The sequence below is a fragment of the Vanderwaltozyma polyspora genome, genomic scaffold (assembly GCF_000150035.1).
Source record: "Vanderwaltozyma polyspora DSM 70294 KpolScaffold529 genomic scaffold, whole genome shotgun sequence".
NCBI classification, from domain to species: Eukaryota; Fungi; Ascomycota; class Saccharomycetes; order Saccharomycetales; family Saccharomycetaceae; genus Vanderwaltozyma; species Vanderwaltozyma polyspora.
The window spans coordinates 1-18803 of NW_001834652.1; the positions used below are offsets into that span (position 1 = coordinate 1).

Genomic DNA, 18803 nt, shown 5'->3' on the forward strand with positions numbered 1-18803 from the left:
ATCCAGAATTATCATCCCATACAGACTCCCCTTCATCTCTATTCTACCACGAGTTCTGTTATTACCCCTATCGACATACTCTTCCAAAACACGTCACAGCTCGGCCACACGTTTCCCTAATCCTACATAAAATACACAGACTCCCGCTTTAATATTAACTCTTCATTCCCAGCATTAATACAACCGGGGAAATTCTCTTATAAGAAAAGATCACCTTATATAAAATTGCTCCGGTGTCTTAAGTCATTATCAATTCAAATCTCCCCTCCTAACTCATCAAGATTTCCCTATTAAGTGAAAACAATTCAAATAAAGGTAACTCAAAATTTAAAAACTATATTTAAATTCACACTTTAAACATTTAATGATTTCAAGCGGCCCCAACTCTAGACAGTTCGAAGTCCTTTCATTTTCAAACACTTCCCACAACACCCCAATCAAACAATTGGAATACCAAGAACCTCGTCGTCAACATTGACTGACACCCCCACGACTCAAGCAAAATAATTCCCCATGCTATCAAACATATATAATCATCTTTCCTCCCCCCCACACACATCAACTATATCAATAAATTCATCAATCAGCCACTCAATTTACTGACACATCTACACACGTGACCGAACATTTATTTCTTCTTTTTATTTTTTCATTTTGCTCTGCTTTGCTTTTCACTCTGTGCGCCGCTGCAGTGACAAAATGCTACCTCCGAAAGAAGAATATCACACATCTAACGGCTAGTCTCTGCTTTTTCCTGCCAACTTCCACGTCGAAAGCAGCACGGTAGAGCATTGCACAGGACAGCACAGGACAGCACATCCCACCACGACTTACCACACAGCGCAGGACTGAGAAAATCCTTCAAAACCAAGCAAAAATACATTAAATAAAGGAAAACACACATCTCTACAACATTTCCTCTCTTCCTCTCTCACCCTCCCCCTCAAAAACTTAACAAGAACAAATTTGAACATAATAAAAACAAACAAGTACTCTAAGACAAACCCAACCCCTTTGCTGAAACAGCAAAACCTAATTTTTGTATGGCAAAAATGATCGATCGATGGAAAATTCTTGTCGTGAAGAGTACAACAGTAGCAAAACTTGAAAGAAACGTCAAAATTCAAGACAGCCCAATCCAAATCCAACTGGGCAAAAAAAACAACAAACAAACCCAATTTCGAATTTCGAACTTCGAAGCTTCAATCTACAAGTATGATTTCGAAATTGAAGTTCGAAATTGAAAGGTCTTTGTTTAGAAGGAAAAAATGGGAAACTTTCATCATGAATTGCGGTAAAGGTGTATACTTTTAATTTTTACCAAGTAGCTACATTTTCATTTTCATATTCCTTTTCATTTCCATTTTCATTTTCACCTTCACTTGCGTTTGCGTTTGCATTTTATATATATTATATTTAAATTGTCTAAAAGTTTCGTAAAAGTCTCTAGTCTTCACTGTTCTCTTTCAGAAAGTTAGTTAAACTGTAAAGGATCATCCCCTCCATTGATTTAGTCCATTTAAATTTTTTTTTTTCGTTGGATTTCTAATTAAAGAAGAATACGAGTTAAGTTTTCATACTGGGACAAGAGGTTCGAGGCTAGGTATTTTATTTTTATTTATCTTTTTATATTTTTTCTTCTTTGTTTGCTGGACCATCATCATCCATTGTCTTTGATTTAAACAAGGGAGAGTGAAAAAAAATTTATATATATCCACTATTATTAGCATAAAGCCCAATAATTATTTCGAACATATTCATTCAGCATTGAAATAATAGAATCACAATACTACTACCAGCGATAATAGCAAGCAGAATTAGTTGGTTAAAGTGAAGAGGAAACGGATCAGATAAACTCAGCCCATTGGAAATATATACAACTATTTTTTTTAGCCTTGTTGCAAAATATAAAATCGAAGAATAAATGGTATTTGGAATTTCTACAAGAAAGGAACGAAGAGTTCCTGATCTTTCACGTTATGATTACTACTATCAAAATAAAGGAGATTATAATACAAGCAACGATATCTCTATAGATGCAGCTTACTCAGTGGCTACTGGCCATGCTCCAGGAAATGAATATTCTAAACCTAGAAGTATTCCAAGTACTACTAGAACAAGATCAATGGTAAATTTACAGCAAAATATGAGAAATAATAACAATGTCAATGCCAATAACAATAACAGAAGAGGTTCACATTCTTCAAACTTGCAAAATTATAAATTGAAAAATTCCAGTAATGGAGGAAGAAGTTACTCATTAAGATCACAGGCAAGCTCTGATACCCTAGGGGCAAATAGACTGAACTCAATTACTTCAACTAGAAGAGGTTCTGCTCCAAAGGCCAAAATATCAAACACAGCAAACGGTAATAGTTCAAGAGCAAATTCTATCACCGTACAGACTACAGAAGTTAAAGACCCTCATGGAAAAACACAATCAATAACAAGGAAAACTATTAAAAGAGTAAATGGTTATGAATACGTCGAAACAACCACTACTACAACACAAACAATCAAGTCACCATTACAAATGTCTGATGCCGATAGACATTTCGATGAATTCAGTGATAACTTCATTCAGGATGAACCAATTTCAGAAATTTTAGAAGAAGAGGAGTTCGATATGACCCCAGAGATTGCGCAAAATGGAGAATTCGAAAGTTCTGACAAACATGTCCATGGGTATAGAGCTTTAGTGTCCCCAGTTCCACCACTTGCGAATGAACAAAATGGTATAATTCCTTTAGATGATACTAGTAGTATATCAAAATTTACGGATGCAGAAGAATTAGAAACTGCCCCTAATAAGATGAAGAGATCGGTAAAGCAAAAGAAGAGGGCACCAAGGGATAAACGTAGTAGTCTAAGAAAGAGTCATGCACCTTCTGTTAGAAACTCTACTCATGAAGTTAAACAAAGAACACCAAATGCGAGACAGTCAACAGTTATACCCGAGCCTCAACACAATCAACCATTGACTGAAGAAGAAATGTATGCTAGAGCTTACGAAATCGCTAGCAAGAAAGTATACCAAAATAGAATGCCAGGCACTGAAAATGTTGGTGACAATAAGAGCCACATGAGCAACAGAATGTCTTTGAGAGGTAATGCAGGTACAAACGCTGGAACGAACAAACTTAATTTATCTCAAAAGAGGGGTTCATCAATGCCTGCTGCTAATAACGTTTTACACAGTAAGTCAGTCCCAACTTCGAGTAATAAGTTTGGAAGTAATCAACCAAAGGTCAATACATCTCAAAGAGGTAGTGCTGTTGTGGGTGGTGTCCCAAGTACTACATCTCCAATGTCAGATGAAGAAATGTATAGTAGAGCTTTAGAAATTGCACAAAAGAGGTACGATGAATCTCATCAATTTACAAACGCCATTCCATTAAAAACTCCTGTTAAAAATGTATCGGGTATGCCAGTGGCTAATTCAGTTCCTGCAACAATGAATAGACCTCCTGCTAATGAGCAGAATATTCCATCACAAGTGGTTGAGAATATTGTACCAACAACAAGTGAAGCAGAAACAAATTCAAATCATAAATTCTTGGGACTTCGTAAAGTTTCTACAGCTAGTATTGGTGGTGGAAAGGTTGCTGGCGAACAAATATCAAAAGTTTCAACCGAACCTCATCCTAATGGGAAATTTAAATTCAAGAATGTTATTGATAAAGTTGTTCAATTTTCAAATGAGAACAGTGGATATCAGCCATCGAAAAAAGAACTATTAGAGTATGAAAAAGGTGAAGGTGAGAAACAACTAGATGTCCTAGAGAACAAAGGGGTGGATATTGTAGACGAAGTGGTTTCCCCTCAAGGAATTGAAGTGACACCAGGACACGTTTTCAATGCTACTGAGATTACTAGCAAAACAAGTAATGTCATTTCTGATGAAATATCTCCATCAGATAAACTAGCAAGTATTCCAAGTGATTTTGATCGTACTAGTGACAACGTTATACGACAAGTTAGCACAAAAGAATCATCAACAGGCCATAGTTTCAAAGCGTCATCCAAGAATGCCAACCTCTCTGGCTCTCAAGGGAACAGTTTATTTGGCGGCATTAGTAACAATTTTGGTGGGGAGGAGATGATTGTCGAGGAACCTGTTGCTAGCGTTCCTGAGGTGATTACACCTAATCCAATGGTTGATTTAAGTAGACATGTTACAGGTGGACAATCTATTAATGAACAAATACAAGCTGGCAATATCTCATCAAGACGTAAACACAGCGTTACACCGGTTGGTAATGCAGATGAAATTGAAGTCAGTAAGAATTCGATGTCGGGGAGTGGGGTTGGTGACAAGAAACCAAAGAAGAAGGGATTTTTTGAAAAATTGTTCAAAAGATAAAGGGGAAAAAGAGTTAAACAAAATATCGAATTTATACTACCAAATTTATTTTGTTTTTGTTCTTTTTTATTATCCATTTTTTACAAATGAACATTTTTAATTGTAACTCAAACATATTTTTACCTTTTAATACAATTAATAACTATTCTTTTTTATAAGAAAGTTTTGATTAAGAAACTTTAATAATTTTTAAGTACGTTAATAATATAATATACTATAATCTAATCTAATAATTAATTGATCTATTTTTGTTTTTAAGGAAAAGAGACTTCTTTCTAAAAGATAACAATATCGATTTATAATAATATTACACAATTTAAATATAGCTTTGGTGAACTGACACCAAACGATTAAATATATTAAATTATACACCCAGATAACCTGTATATACACCAAATTTTCGAAATCATTTGAATGGGGGGGGGGGAATAGAAATAAAGATTCGAAAATTTAATTTATTGTATTTGTTTTTTTTTTAATTTTAATTCTTTTTATCTTGTTTTAAATGATTGATTTGAATTTTAATAGTATAAAACAAAAAATCAATAATAAATTTGGGAAAGATCAACAAACCAATGAACAAACTTATTATAATTCTTGAGAAGCCTTGGCAGCCTTGGCGGACTTCTTTGGCAATAAGTTTTGGTGAATGTTTGGCAAGACACCACCTTGAGCGATAGTGACGTTACCCAACAATTTGTTCAATTCGTCATCATTTCTGATGGCCAATTGTAAATGTCTTGGAATGATTCTTGTCTTTTTGTTATCTCTAGCGGCATTACCAGCCAATTCTAAGATTTCAGCAGCTAAATATTCTAAAACAGCGGTTAAGTAGACTGGAGCACCAGAACCAATTCTTTGAGCGTAGTTACCTCTTCTCAACAATCTGTGAACTCTACCGACTGGGAACGTTAGACCAGCCTTAGCAGATCTTGTTTGAGAGGCTTTAGTAGCAGTACCAACTTTACCAGCTTTACCACCAGACATTTTTGATTTATATATATGTGTTTTGATTAGTTTTGTTTAGTTTAGTTATATTTAAAAATATTTAATAGAGATGAATAAGAATATGGCAAACAAGAGAAATATGAAAACCAAAAAGTATCTGCAAACTAAAACATTGGTTGTCCTTTTATACTTTTCATAAAATGGAATCTTAGGAGATAATTGTAACTTGGACCATTAAATGAATAAGATTTGATTTGCTTTACTTTACTTTACTTTACTTTACTTGAACGTTCGACCGAATCTGTGGAGTTGTAGTGGTAGTGCTAATGTTTTTCTATAACTATAATTATAACTATAACTATATCTACAACTATATCTATGTTATTTGTTAGTAGTATGTTAAAGCATCAATAGCAATAGCATTGAGAGTATTAGGTATCAAGAAGTTCCAGGCATTACAGTACTTGGTGTTATGTTATTATGGTGAGGTGAATGTTGTTTTTTGTTAGCAGACGCGATGCGATGCTGAAGCGGGCGGGAGCTGGGACCGGACCACAAGTTTCGCGCGACGGAGGGAGAAAAACAAGGAACAGCAACTATGGGCTTGAATTGTCGATGAGAATGGCAGAATTGAATTAAAAATTGGATAGGCCGTTAAGTATGGGAGATCGTTGCAATTTCCTAAAACGGAAAGAGGGTTCTGACAATTTCACTCTTTGGAGGGAGAGATTATTACTGACAAGAGTGAGAGTGAGAGTGAGTGATTGAGTGGGCAGGGAGTGTGTGGTGTGGTGGCAATAACAGTATTTGTTTGTCCATGTCCATGTGTGTGTTTGCAAGAGTGGTGAAATTAAGCGAATAAATGATAATAAAGTTTAGCATGCATGGTTTGAAATGGCAAAAAAATATCTTATCAGAAAAGATATATAAAGGGCAAGCTAGAAACAATCTTTTTCAATTTTCAATTTATTATTTTTTATTTTGGGTCAAACTGTTTTAGTGTTTGTATATTCTATTCTCTCATACTTCTTATATATCTATTGTACTTGTAAGAAACACCAAGTAAACACAAATACAACTATACACACATATATCAATAATGTCTGCCAAAGCCGAAAAGAAACCTGCCTCCAAAGCCCCAGCCGCTGCCAAGAAGACCCCAACTGCCGGTGGTGAAGGTAAGAAGAGAACCAAGGCCAGAAAGGAAACATACTCATCATACATCTACAAGGTTTTGAAACAAACCCATCCAGACACAGGTATTTCCCAAAAGGCCATGTCTATTTTGAATTCTTTTGTTAACGATATTTTCGAAAGAATTGCTACTGAAGCCTCCAAATTGGCTGCATACAACAAGAAGTCCACCATCTCCGCCAGAGAAATCCAAACTGCTGTCAGATTGATCTTGCCAGGTGAATTGGCCAAGCATGCTGTTTCTGAAGGTACCAGAGCTGTTACCAAATACTCTTCATCTACTCAAGCTTAAATCTGATCTGCCGTACGGTCAGCTGACCAGTGGAGAATGAAGTGGTTTAAACCAGAACCAAAACTAAAACTAAAACTTAAAAAAAAACACACGTGCGATATGAGTAAGTGAGAGAGCATTGAACAGCTCTCGTCTGGGTATAATCTAGGTAATAAGAATGGATCGAATATACTACTGTTTTAGTATTGCTAGTAGTTAGTCATAGTTACAGTATTTAATTAAATAACGTTTTGTATAAGAGATATTCGGGTTGTATTATTATAATAAATAAGATAAGATAAGATAAGACGAGATTAGTAGTATAAGATAGAATGTCAAGAGATGAGATGAGATGGGATGAGATGAGACAGAACATCATTGCACACGTGACAAACGTGAAAATACACACACATACAAACAAGACAAGAACCAATTACTAACACTCTGCAATCTCATTGGTCAAACTCGCCAAAAACTAGAAAGTATCCCACTCCTACCAAGCATCACAGAGCCACACACAAACACGCAAACGCACAAATTTTCAACAACCCCTTGCAAAAATACTCACTCTCACGCTTTATGCTTATGCTTACGCTCTCACTCTCACTCTCGTCCCGTCCCCGTCCCAGTCCACTTTCGAACCGCAAACAAAATTCCCAAAGGGCTACAACTTCTAACTCAACTTAACTGAACTCAACTCATAACCTATCCATCCCATCCCATCCCATCTCGAAACTTCACCATAACCAAACTACCCCTACCCTGCTCTGCCTTAGCACAATCCATCTCAATCTTGCAATTATGACATCAACTTCAACTTCAATTTCAACTTCTTCAATGGCAACTTCAATCACAGTTACAAACTCATACTGCCTTCCTCAAACTGTCTCTTCATCTCATCACTGAAAAACTATTATCTCATCTATTTGTAATCAACTCTCTCTTCTCTCTAGAATATATATATATATTCACATATTCATCCATATACTCATATATACACACTCTCACTACACCCAACTGTTGCTTTTATCCTTAAACAACCATTCCAATAACTACAATACACACAAGCCCCTCCCCTCTGACAACTCTCTCCTATCGATCTCAAGAGTTAATTTGAAACAATGTCTGTGGTTGCTTTGAAAAACGCTGTGGTTGGCATCATCAATGAAAATGGTAATAACAACGATAATAAAAACCTGTTGAACAATCAATCAAATGATAACTCTTATGGTACAAACACCCACGACGATTTGGAACATGCTGCCCTCCCAAACGATATATTACAAGGCTCTTTGATCAATAAGGTCTTTGGTAAAATCGATCCAAGGGTAATTAGCGATCTAATTATTGGTCTAAGTGATGGTTTGACAGTCCCTTTTGCTTTAACTGCAGGTCTGTCCTCTCTAGGTGATGCAAAATTGGTCATCACCGGTGGTTTCGCTGAATTGATTTCAGGTACAATCTCAATGGGTTTAGGTGGTTATTTAGGTGCAAAATCAGAATCTGATTACTATATCGCTGAAGTTAAAAATGAAAAAAAAGTATTCTACAATGACCCAAGTTTAGTCAATCACCAAGTCGAGGACATCCTTTTAGATATGAACCCAGATTTCACAGACGAAACTATCTTGACCTTCATCAAAGACTTACAGAAAAACCCTGAATTAATGGTAGATTTCATCATAAGATATGGTAAAGGTTTAGAAGAACCTGATCCAAATAGAAGACTAATCTCTGCAGTTACTATCGGTGGTGGTTATTTCGTAGGTGGTTTGGTACCTCTAATCCCTTATTTCTTCGTACAATCCGTAGGAACCGGCCTACTTTACTCAATAATATTAATGGTAATCACTCTATTCTGCTTCGGTTATGTTAAAATTATACTATCAATGGGTGATGAATGTTCACTATCCAAGAAAATCACAGAAGGTCTCCAAATGGTAGCTGTGGGTGGTATAGCAGCTGGTTCAGCTTGGTTCCTAGTTAAAACTTTGGGTTGATTGAAGCAAATGAATAATCTAAAAACGTACATACATACATCTCTTCACTCGATAAAATCAATCAATCAATCTATCCATCACCCAATTACGTAAGCAAGTAATGTATACGTATATTTTACGGTATCCAACCTCTATTACCAACAGACTCTCTGCAAACCGTTTCCCGCCCTGGATACACGTATACTCTGTTTCATCGAAATTTGGAAATTATAGGTTTTTGTACATTATTTAACATTATCATCATATATATACATATATATATTTATATATATAACATTTCAATTAGAAATCATTACTACTAAAAAAATATGATGCTTACATTAAATAAATCTAAGATGCTTGTTCTATTATTGTTATTATTATACAAATTTTATTAATGCCTATTTAAAAAGTAATCCCAAACTAATTATTTCGTCTCAAGAATAGTCCTCAATGTTTCTTCATCAAACATTTCACTTCCTTCTTTTAATACATTGGCAAGTAAACTCAATGTCTTGTTTTTAAAATCTGGAGCTTCTCTCAATTTATTAATGTCATCACCAAAATTTTCAAAGATCAAACTTAAATATTTATTCTTCAACTCCTTATCTTCTACTTTAACAGTATTAATTGGTACGCTTTCAATTGTCTTGGCTCCTTCAGTGACCTCAATCTTTGATACCTCATTTAGATCTACTATTTGTTCACTTTCTTCACTTACTTCTTCCTCCTCTGATAACTCAATATCCTGAAACTTATCAACACCTACTGTTTCTTCGTTAGCCAGTTCATTTTCAGATGCAGAAGAAAACGATATATCAGACTCTGATGATGAATTTGCTGTTCTTCTCTTCTTCTTTCTTCTATTTTTTTTCTTATTAGCATTACGCTTTATGTTAATATCTTGAGACGACATTTTTCAAAATTTACACCGAAATATAAATTAATATCACTTGTATCTGTCCTAAACTCAAATCCAACAGATTCTATCAATAGAACCTATCCACAATGCTCTCCCATCATCATTAAAATCCACTTCTTCTTAAGCTATAATTCAATATTAAGAAGCTCATCTCATCTCATCTCATCTCATCGCTTTGCCTATTTGAAAAATTTCATTTTGATATCGGTATCCTTGTGCAGGGTAAATAAAGACATGTAACAATCTAATAATCAAGTGTCTGATTTAAACAAGCTAAAACTAAATAATGCTGTCCATTTTTTTACCTAATAAATGTTGTATTTACCTATTAATGAAATAAAATCTATTTATAATTGGATTAATATATTAATGTATATTAGTGAATGTTGTTGGTCTTTGGTATTTTAAATTGAGGATAAAAAATATAATTTAAAACAGAGCTGAATAAAAATCAAATAATATTCAAATCAAAACAAACCGGAAAATAATAATATTATAATATATGATTATAAAAAAATCATGATAATAACACTTTTCAGAATTACTGTCAATAAATTTAAAAATATGCCTTCTTTTCTTGAATTTCTAGAAAAAATGAAAACAAACATAATGTCTAACAAATAACGTCATTTATTATTGTAATACCTCATTAAGTTCAAATGCATTGGTTGAAGATTGACCATCTTCAAGTATCCCTTCTATATCAGCTAATGCGCTTTCACTAAATAACCCATTCTTCGTGAATCTCATATTTTCTTCTGCAGCTTCAACTATACTCTGTCTCCGTCTCCAAAATGATGTCCCAGTAGTTCCTAAATCTTCCAGTGGTACAGGTGCTGTTAATGATGTTAAGATATCAATATCCTTGCTATCAAGAATATCTTTTCCATCAATATCCATGTCAATATCTATATCTATATCATCACCATTCAAATCATCAAGATGACTATTAATTTCTAAAATGCTACTATTGTCTTTTCCTAAAATCTCATTAATTTCATCCAGACCTACACTCTTGATTGTGGTCTTAGTAGCGTCATCTTGAGTTCCAACCAGTGATATAGGGTCTTCTAATTTAGTTCCTTCCAATTCATTACCTATTAATGACTGTTCTTTTTCCTTCCTTTCTTGCTCTCTCTTTAACTTTAATAATTTCTTCTTCTTCTTGATTTTCCTTCTTTTTTCATTTTCCTTTCTTTGAAACTCTTTCATACGATCAATCTTTCTTCTGGTGCGTTCACCTCCAATATATCCAATTGGAAATTTTTTGGTAGAATGTACGGGTATTAGATATTCATCTTCCAACTCAGAGTTAACACCTTTGTTTCTAAATGCTGATAGAGGAACTCTAGGTTTATCGTACCAATTGGAGGTTGCAACTGGTTGTTCTATATTGGGTACTTTAGGACTTATTCCATTTTCATGATCATCTTCATCCTCATTATCATCAAGTTCACTCATATTTAACAATTCATTCAATGTCAACTCATCTCCATTTGGTGTGACAACATCATCATGGCTATCAAGTTCAGGAGATTGCGAGTTGGCCCTTTCTTGCATTAATTGTTGGTGTTCTTGAATCAATGGATATAATGACTTTGTCGAAAGACCATCAATAATCGAAAATGGCTTACTATTTGTTTCCCATGTTCCCAATTTTGGAGGACGCAACCCAACTACGTTTGCACCAACCACTTCTTTAGCTTTTGTACTCATACTTTTGCTCCTAGATGTAGGTGGTGGCAGGTTGTCATCTTCATCTGTTGATTCATCATCAATATATTCAACTATTTCAGTTTCTTGTTTTATCTTATTATCTGTGTCCATATCAGTAGAATCAGACAAAATATCAGAATCACTCGATGAACCATTGTGATAATATTTGTATACATCATCATCATCTTCTTCTTCATCCTCATCGTTTTGGAAGTAAAATGAATCGGGATCTAAGTCGTCAATATCTATGAAAACATTGGTTAAACTAATATCATCGTCGTCGTCATCAAGTTCTATTGAAAAGCCTTCTGAACTAGAATCGGAGTCATCTGAAAAGGTACTTGAAGATTTTGTTTTCTTACCGTCATTTGCATTTGTACTTTCATCATCGTCATCTGAAGGGATATGCGCTTCGTCTAATAAAATATTTTTATTTTCATCATCCGAACTCAAGTATCCATTTTTCACACTGCTAGTAGACTCCAAATGCCTTAGTGGTGATTCTAAACTTAAGTTCTTTTTAAAAGATATGCTTCCTGAAGGTGTCTCTCCTTTTAGTTTTCCATTACTGCCACTATGACTGTCTTCTTCATCACTTTGAAAGAACACACCGAAAATATATTCTTCTCCATTATCTAGAGCAGGAGTTTTTGAACCATTTTTTATAGCAACTTTCGAACTTTTTAACAACCTACGTCTTTTAATATGTTCTTTTCTTTCCATTTTTTTGGCTTGCTTTTTTCTAAATTTCAAGATCTTTTCATCGTTTAATAGCAAAGGTAGGGATGTACTTAAACCTAATCTCGGAGCATTTCCATCTTCGTAATAATATAAGCTTGCAAATTTTGGATCTTCATAGAAAGGCATATCAAATTCATCGTCGTACTCATCATCCTCTTCATCATTGTCACGATTTGATTTCCTTGTAACATTGCGTTCATCATCTGGATCAGATCCTTCCGCATGAATGCTTCCATCGAAAGAAAGATCACTATCATTTTCCAATTCCTCCATTATAATCTGTTCTTCTTCCTGAAGTAATGGGATATCATCTTCACCAGTCTCTATACCTGTGTCTATTTCATCTATGTCATTTTGATCATCATCATTTATGGCATTAAAATAGGCTTCTTGATCAATATTATAATCTGATTCTTCAGAGTCCGAAAAAGTAGGAACATGCAATTCATCAATACCATTGGTAGCTTTTGATTTTGGAATTTCTATTTCTTTTTCTTCCTGAACTTCTTCACCAATATCTTCCTCGATGGACTCACTTTCACTTTCACTTTCACTTTCACTAGTGTCTATATCTGAACTGTCGTCTTTAACCGATGTATTATGCAAATTATCATCATCATCATCATCAATATTACTATGATCATGACTATTATTATTATTATTATTGTTGATGTTGATGTTGATGTTGTTGGCATTAGTATTAATATTTATACCGCTGTTATCTTTATGATCAATAACGTTCTTGATATCGTCGGTGTCATTATTCTGAGAAGAATTCTGCAATAAGTTTGTAGAACCTCTTTTAATTGCAGATAATGCTTGTAATGCCTTTTTCTTTCTCTGAGCTGTTAATTTGACGAAGTCTATATTCTCATCTTCGGAACTACTGTCACTATCTATATCGTCGTCATCGTCATCGTCATCAACATCACTGTCACTATCCGAACTTACGAAAACGTCATAATCGGAAGATTCTGTTCCCTCATCATTCTCATTTTCATTCTCATTCTCATCGTCATTTCCATTTCCATTCCCATCATTATTTTCTTCGTCAATTTTTTCATTTGGGTTTCGTATAAGTTTGCTTACTTTGCCCATCGAGTTATCTTTTAGTTTCTTATTTTTATTTAATGAAGGATTCTTAAATATCTTACCGCTTTTATTTTTGATATCCATTCTTTCACCACCATCGGAAACGTCACTCAACGAAGAATCTGACGAATATATTAAACTAAACCTTCGCGGTCTTTCCCCCACGATAGCGGATGCCGCCATTTTAGGTAAAGTTTTTGATCCAGTTGGTACTTGATCCTGTAATTTTTTAAGATTTCCTAGTAATTTCCCACTAGTTGTATTTCTTTGGGAAAGATCAATTCCCTTCTTTTGGGGACTATGTTTACCAGCCATGATGCACTAATATAAAATCACCTCTAATCAAAAGTTTCTCTCTCGTAATTCTGAAAACTCTATTGCTTTTCTTTAGTTCGAATCAAAGCAAATAAAATAAACAATATCAAATGAACAAATAAGGCCCAACCTGGAATCGAATCAAGTAAATGCAGTGAGTTAAATTAAAAAAAAAAAAATTAAAATTCGATGGCCCCTTTAATGTGAGTATAATATGTACAAAAAATCAATAACAAATAAATAATTCCCCAGTTCCAATACAATAAACGTAAACCAAATATGCCAGTTTAAGATTCAATTAAATGAGATCAAAGGATCCAAATAAAATTTTCTTTTTTTTATTATTATTAGTTTTTCTTTTCGAAAAAAGCACTCTGACATTCACACTTAAAAGTGTTCTGTAAATAGTATTCTAATGAAAAAGTATTCCCCGACCACAGAGTGAGTATGCTCTTGTTAACTTCTCAACTCACCTATTGTAAAGCAACAACAATTTTAGACGCTGCAATTTATAATAGTATTACCAAAACCAAAAAAAAAAAAAGGATAAAAAAAAAGTTTAATTTAAATATACAAAAAGAACACCTGCCCTTCTCGAATTATCCCAAAAAATATATCCAATTCCCAAATATTTAAACTGGCAATATCTTGGACCGTATCAGCTCGAAGAATAGCTAGATGACAACTGAATTAATCAATTTGAAAACATCCATCCTTTTTAAATTATACCATTAATAGTATTTTAATATCAATATTTGCTATTTCAACTTTTTGAGATGAGCTTGGACAAAGAAAATTTTCAAAAAACCCATTTCCTATTTTGAGGAAAAAAGAAACGAACGGTTCTCGTTTCTTATTTTCTGTCTTCCGATTAGAGTTACCCGGACTAAGTCATGTGATCGGCGGGTTTTGCAATCTCTTCTCGTTTCTTTTCTTTTCTTTTCTCTTTGGGCAGATTCTATAGTCAATCATCAATACCAAGCTGATTTGCCGCACCAGGTACACACACATAGACACACACATCTCTCTCTATATATAGATGTATTATGACTAGAAAGACTGACAATAATGGGGAAGAAGAACAATGATGAAAAGAGATATTAACACTGGTCATTGTAATTGGTGAATATATACATAAATATATATATATATAATTGTTTTTTTATATACCAAGTGTGCATGGTTTAAACTAATTATATTTGTCTTTGGATGTCTTTGTTGTATGCAAAGGTTGAGTTGCATCCTAATGGTCCGCTTGCATCAATTATATAATTACACTTTGTGGTCTCTTGAACTCCATGGATCTTAAATGTGTTCCCGCATCTCATATATACTCTTGCTGATCTATGTGGTCCATTCCAACATTTATCACCATTCTCGTATTCAAATATCAAACCGTTATTGATGTCTTGCAAATTATCAAACAGATAGATCTCTTCTCCAATTTTACCGTTTTCATTAATCAAATGTAACATGATATCTTCATCGGTATATTTTAATTTTAAATATTCGACAAATTTGATTAATGAAAATGTTTTGTCCATTTTAATCGTTTGCAATTCACCAAGACTAACTGTTTTTTGATTTCCTTTGGTCTCTTTTTGTAAAATTGATCCCATTTCTTTTGGATTTAGACTTATTTCGTATGAATAATTATCAATCTTATCAGTGATAGAAAAATCCTTCATTTTTTCAATCAATTCTTTAATCTCTAATAATACCTTATCTTCATCATTCAAATCATCAAATTTATTAAATAATTCTTCCTTATCTTTCATTTGTTCTTCAATTCCTTTGATCCTTTCTTTCAATTTTAATGCTTCATTTTCATGTGTAGATATTTGATTCTTCAATGAAAGAATTGTAGATCCAAATGAACTTTGATAGTCTCTAGGTAATAGGCCTCCAATTTTGTTCATTATCCCGCCCCATGATAATCCCATCATTTCATTGCTCTCTTCGTTTTCAGTCTCACCCTCCGCACCATGTTCTACTTGTGAAGTAGTTAACTTTGGAATATTCTCTTCAACAAATTTATAAAGTTCGTCAATTTCTTTAATAAAATTTTCTGGTAACACTAAAGTTTTCAAAGAAGATTCGTATTTTCCTAGATAATCCTTATAAGAATTGACAGCCGCAATAACACCTTTATCTTGAAAGTTGACATTATAATTCTCTGAAATATCATTTAGCATTTCACGAATTTTATCAATTGCATTAACAATCTCGACACTATAATCAACTTTACCTAGAGCTAATGCACGGACGAATGTAATTTTAGCTAAAACATATCTAGCTGTGTCATCTGATTTTCCGTCAGTAAATAATTTTGGTAGTTCAACTAAGAAATAATCAGCCAATTGGCCTTTCAAACCGGTATCAATATTTGGATCAGTTTTTATTTTTTCCAAACTTTCTTTGTAAAGTTTAGCAAAATTAGCAACATTTTCATTAACAACACGATCTTTCAAAGAAGGTGTATAAGAGCTTGATAATTTATCCATAATTTTAATTATTTCATGATAAGCATTACTAATTTTTCCAACTTCTTCAAATGTTGAATTTACTACCTGACTTAAATAAGTCATATCCATTTTCTCAAACTCATATAAAATTGGATTGTTTTTCTTTAAATCTTCTTCATACTTAGTTCTTTCTTGAACTAATAAACTTTCATAATCACTTAACTGATTTCTTAGATTGTTAACGGTAACATTTAATGTTTCCATTTCCTTTTGACCATTAGCCAATTCATCTTCAATGGATCTTATAGAATGTTTAACTTTCAAATCTTCTAAAGCTTTAGCACCTTCTGCAAAGATATTAGTTTCCTCTTCAATCAAATGATTATAGACATTTTGCAAAGTCAAACAGTCACTACCCTTATAAGCAGGTGGTTCCATCACAAAACTTTCATCGGAACAATCACAACAGTCACAAATACCATCACTCACTTTATTGGTAGATATGTATCTAGGTAAGAAACCTTTATTCTTACAATAAAACAATAACCTATTCTCACAAGCATTGGTACCTGGTTCATCAGATCCATCAGGACAATCGCAAATACCGTCATTGATCTGATTATAATTCAATAAAACTGTAGGAGCACCAATACAACGCCATTTCCCAATATCTTTACCTTCAGTTATAGGTTGATATAAATGCAACTGGTCTTCAGGAACACCAATAATTGGCTTACCTGAAACAATTTGAGAAGAAATGAATGCAAAACTTATAAACGATACCAATTTTGGTAGAATCATCTTTGGCAAATTACAAAATATTCAACTCCACCGGATATATTCTTAATCAGGTACTCATCAACCAACCTAATAATATGTTATTACCAACATTAAAACATTCAAGAAGTGAACAACTATCATTAATATGGCTCTTGTTTTATACCTTTAATAGATTGACAATTGTCAATCTTCCATATTAGTGATACTTTAGTAATTTGTCCTAATTTTCCAGTTTCTGATTTGTGTGGGAGAAGGGGGGTTAGAAGGGGACGGGGGAGAGGACTAGGAAATATCCTAATTGTTCAATTATTTGGACAAACGTGACAAAAAAGTTAAAGGATATGTGGTTTCTGCCAATGTTCTAAAGGGCACAGATATTTAACACTACAGTTAATATGGAATTCTTGGTTTGTATTGACCCACTTATAAATGTCTAAATATATATCTATTTGTAAGTATCGAAGCACATGTTCAGTACCTCTCTACCAAGGATGTCACTATCACGTGTCATTTGTCCTGAAATGTACTAATTGGGTAAAACAAAAATATTGGACAAACTGGAAAAAAACTGAAATTAAACTGAAAAGTTCGAAATTTACAAACAAACAATAAACAAAAGATCATCTACAATAGGTTTAAATATACAGGAACTGGAATGCAATTGATGGAAATATATCGTTGCCATTGAGGATTCGTTTAGTTCTTTGGAGTCCAGCAGTGTTGATCCAATGAAATTCTGCCTTTAAGAGGTATTTTTATTTTACAGGTTGACTGGTATTTTATAATCATAGCAACTACCACTAATACAAGTATACTAGTATAACAAGGACTGGAAAAGTTTTTGAACAATGGGAACGGAGTTGGTTATATCGAAAAAATACTCATTGATAGACTTACCGTTGAATATACTCTTTCAGATATTATCAGATTTAGATTTATATGAGTTGCAAAATGTGTCAAAAACATGCAAGATTCTAAGAAGCTTGGCCAATGAAAGCTATATCTATAGGATTAATTCGAGGGATAATAATAGCCAGAGTAATAAGTTGACAAAAAAAATGGCGATTGATGTATTTAATATTTTAAACAACAGTAGAATAGCTATTCAGCAATTGAACTTAAACCACAACATATCTCTAATAGAATCAATTAGAGCAATACAAAAAAAGTATAACTTAGATCATAATCCTATTCATTTACAGATAAAGGAAACTATAAATAAAATTATTAGTAAGAATACAGAGATTGATAATATTAATGAGAACTATATGCATAATAATAATGATAATAATAACAGCAACAACAGCAGCGACAGCGACAGCAATAATAACAGTAATAATATTAAATTAATAAAACCAATGACTCCTGAAGTTTCTCCATATATAGAAATCTTACAAGGATTTGAAAAATTTGCATTAGAGAATCGGGATAATGAGATAATAGATGAAGAATCAGACAATAAAGATGAAGGTACTCCAGGACAAAGTAATACATCAAATATTAGCCAAGATATAGAATCAGACTATTCAAAATCACCGACAAGTTCATTGTTTTCAGATGTAACTGTTAAACTCTCTCAAAATACTAGCATAATAACATCAATAGATGATATTGAACATTCAACAGACACCGAACAACATTTGAGATCGAAAAAATCTTTAAGTCAATTGAGATCTTCAATGAAGGTTAAAGATAAAACTGCATTATTCGAAATGATGTCTAACGAAGAATCAATTGTATTTGATAACATTCTAACCAATTACAACATCGATTTAGATATAGTCGAAAACTTACCAAGAACTAATACTCCAACAGCACCTTCGGGTACAAAGAGGAATATATCACAAGGATATTTAGATGTTCTCACCAGAAGCAATGATCAAATAGATAAATCATATCTATCAAAGGCTTCAGATACGAATAAAATTAATGAAAGACATTTAAGAAGAAAACTTAAGGCAATTATAAAGGACAATAATAAAATAAGTTATGAAAATATATAATTAAATTGAATTAA

The 18803-nt window shown here is 33.3% G+C and overlaps 8 protein-coding genes across 8 annotated transcripts; 4 read left to right on the forward strand and 4 right to left on the reverse strand.

Annotated features, from left to right (window-relative positions):
* Positions 1-1924: 1924 nt before the first annotated feature.
* Positions 1925-4363, forward strand: MSC3 (Msc3p; the record flags this gene model as incomplete). Its single annotated transcript, XM_001644429.1, has 1 exon — positions 1925-4363. The coding sequence occupies one exon, from the start codon at positions 1925-1927 to the stop codon at positions 4361-4363; it is 2439 nt and encodes an 812-aa protein (XP_001644479.1).
* Positions 4364-4951: 588 nt separating this feature from the next.
* Positions 4952-5350, reverse strand: Kpol_529p2 (histone H2A; the record flags this gene model as incomplete). Its single annotated transcript, XM_001644430.1, has 1 exon — positions 4952-5350. The coding sequence occupies one exon, from the start codon at positions 5348-5350 to the stop codon at positions 4952-4954; it is 399 nt and encodes a 132-aa protein (XP_001644480.1).
* Positions 5351-6410: 1060 nt separating this feature from the next.
* On the forward strand, positions 6411-6797 carry Kpol_529p3 (histone H2B family protein; the record flags this gene model as incomplete). Its single annotated transcript, XM_001644431.1, has 1 exon — positions 6411-6797. One exon carries the CDS (start codon positions 6411-6413, stop codon positions 6795-6797), a length of 387 nt encoding a protein of 128 aa, XP_001644481.1.
* Positions 6798-7897: 1100 nt separating this feature from the next.
* CCC1 (Ccc1p) lies at positions 7898-8776 on the forward strand (the record flags this gene model as incomplete). Its single annotated transcript, XM_001644432.1, has 1 exon — positions 7898-8776. One exon carries the CDS (start codon positions 7898-7900, stop codon positions 8774-8776), a length of 879 nt encoding a protein of 292 aa, XP_001644482.1.
* Positions 8777-9182: 406 nt separating this feature from the next.
* RSA3 (Rsa3p) lies at positions 9183-9671 on the reverse strand (the record flags this gene model as incomplete). Its single annotated transcript, XM_001644433.1, has 1 exon — positions 9183-9671. One exon carries the CDS (start codon positions 9669-9671, stop codon positions 9183-9185), a length of 489 nt encoding a protein of 162 aa, XP_001644483.1.
* A 639-nt stretch (positions 9672-10310) lies between these two features.
* Positions 10311-13541, reverse strand: IFH1 (Ifh1p; the record flags this gene model as incomplete). Its single annotated transcript, XM_001644434.1, has 1 exon — positions 10311-13541. One exon carries the CDS (start codon positions 13539-13541, stop codon positions 10311-10313), a length of 3231 nt encoding a protein of 1076 aa, XP_001644484.1.
* A 1193-nt stretch (positions 13542-14734) lies between these two features.
* GTB1 (Gtb1p) lies at positions 14735-16807 on the reverse strand (the record flags this gene model as incomplete). The annotated part of the gene is made up of 1 exon (XM_001644435.1): positions 14735-16807. One exon carries the CDS (start codon positions 16805-16807, stop codon positions 14735-14737), a length of 2073 nt encoding a protein of 690 aa, XP_001644485.1.
* Positions 16808-17634: 827 nt separating this feature from the next.
* MFB1 (Mfb1p) lies at positions 17635-18789 on the forward strand (the record flags this gene model as incomplete). The annotated part of the gene is made up of 1 exon (XM_001644436.1): positions 17635-18789. One exon carries the CDS (start codon positions 17635-17637, stop codon positions 18787-18789), a length of 1155 nt encoding a protein of 384 aa, XP_001644486.1.
* Between the last annotated feature and the right edge of the window lie 14 nt (positions 18790-18803).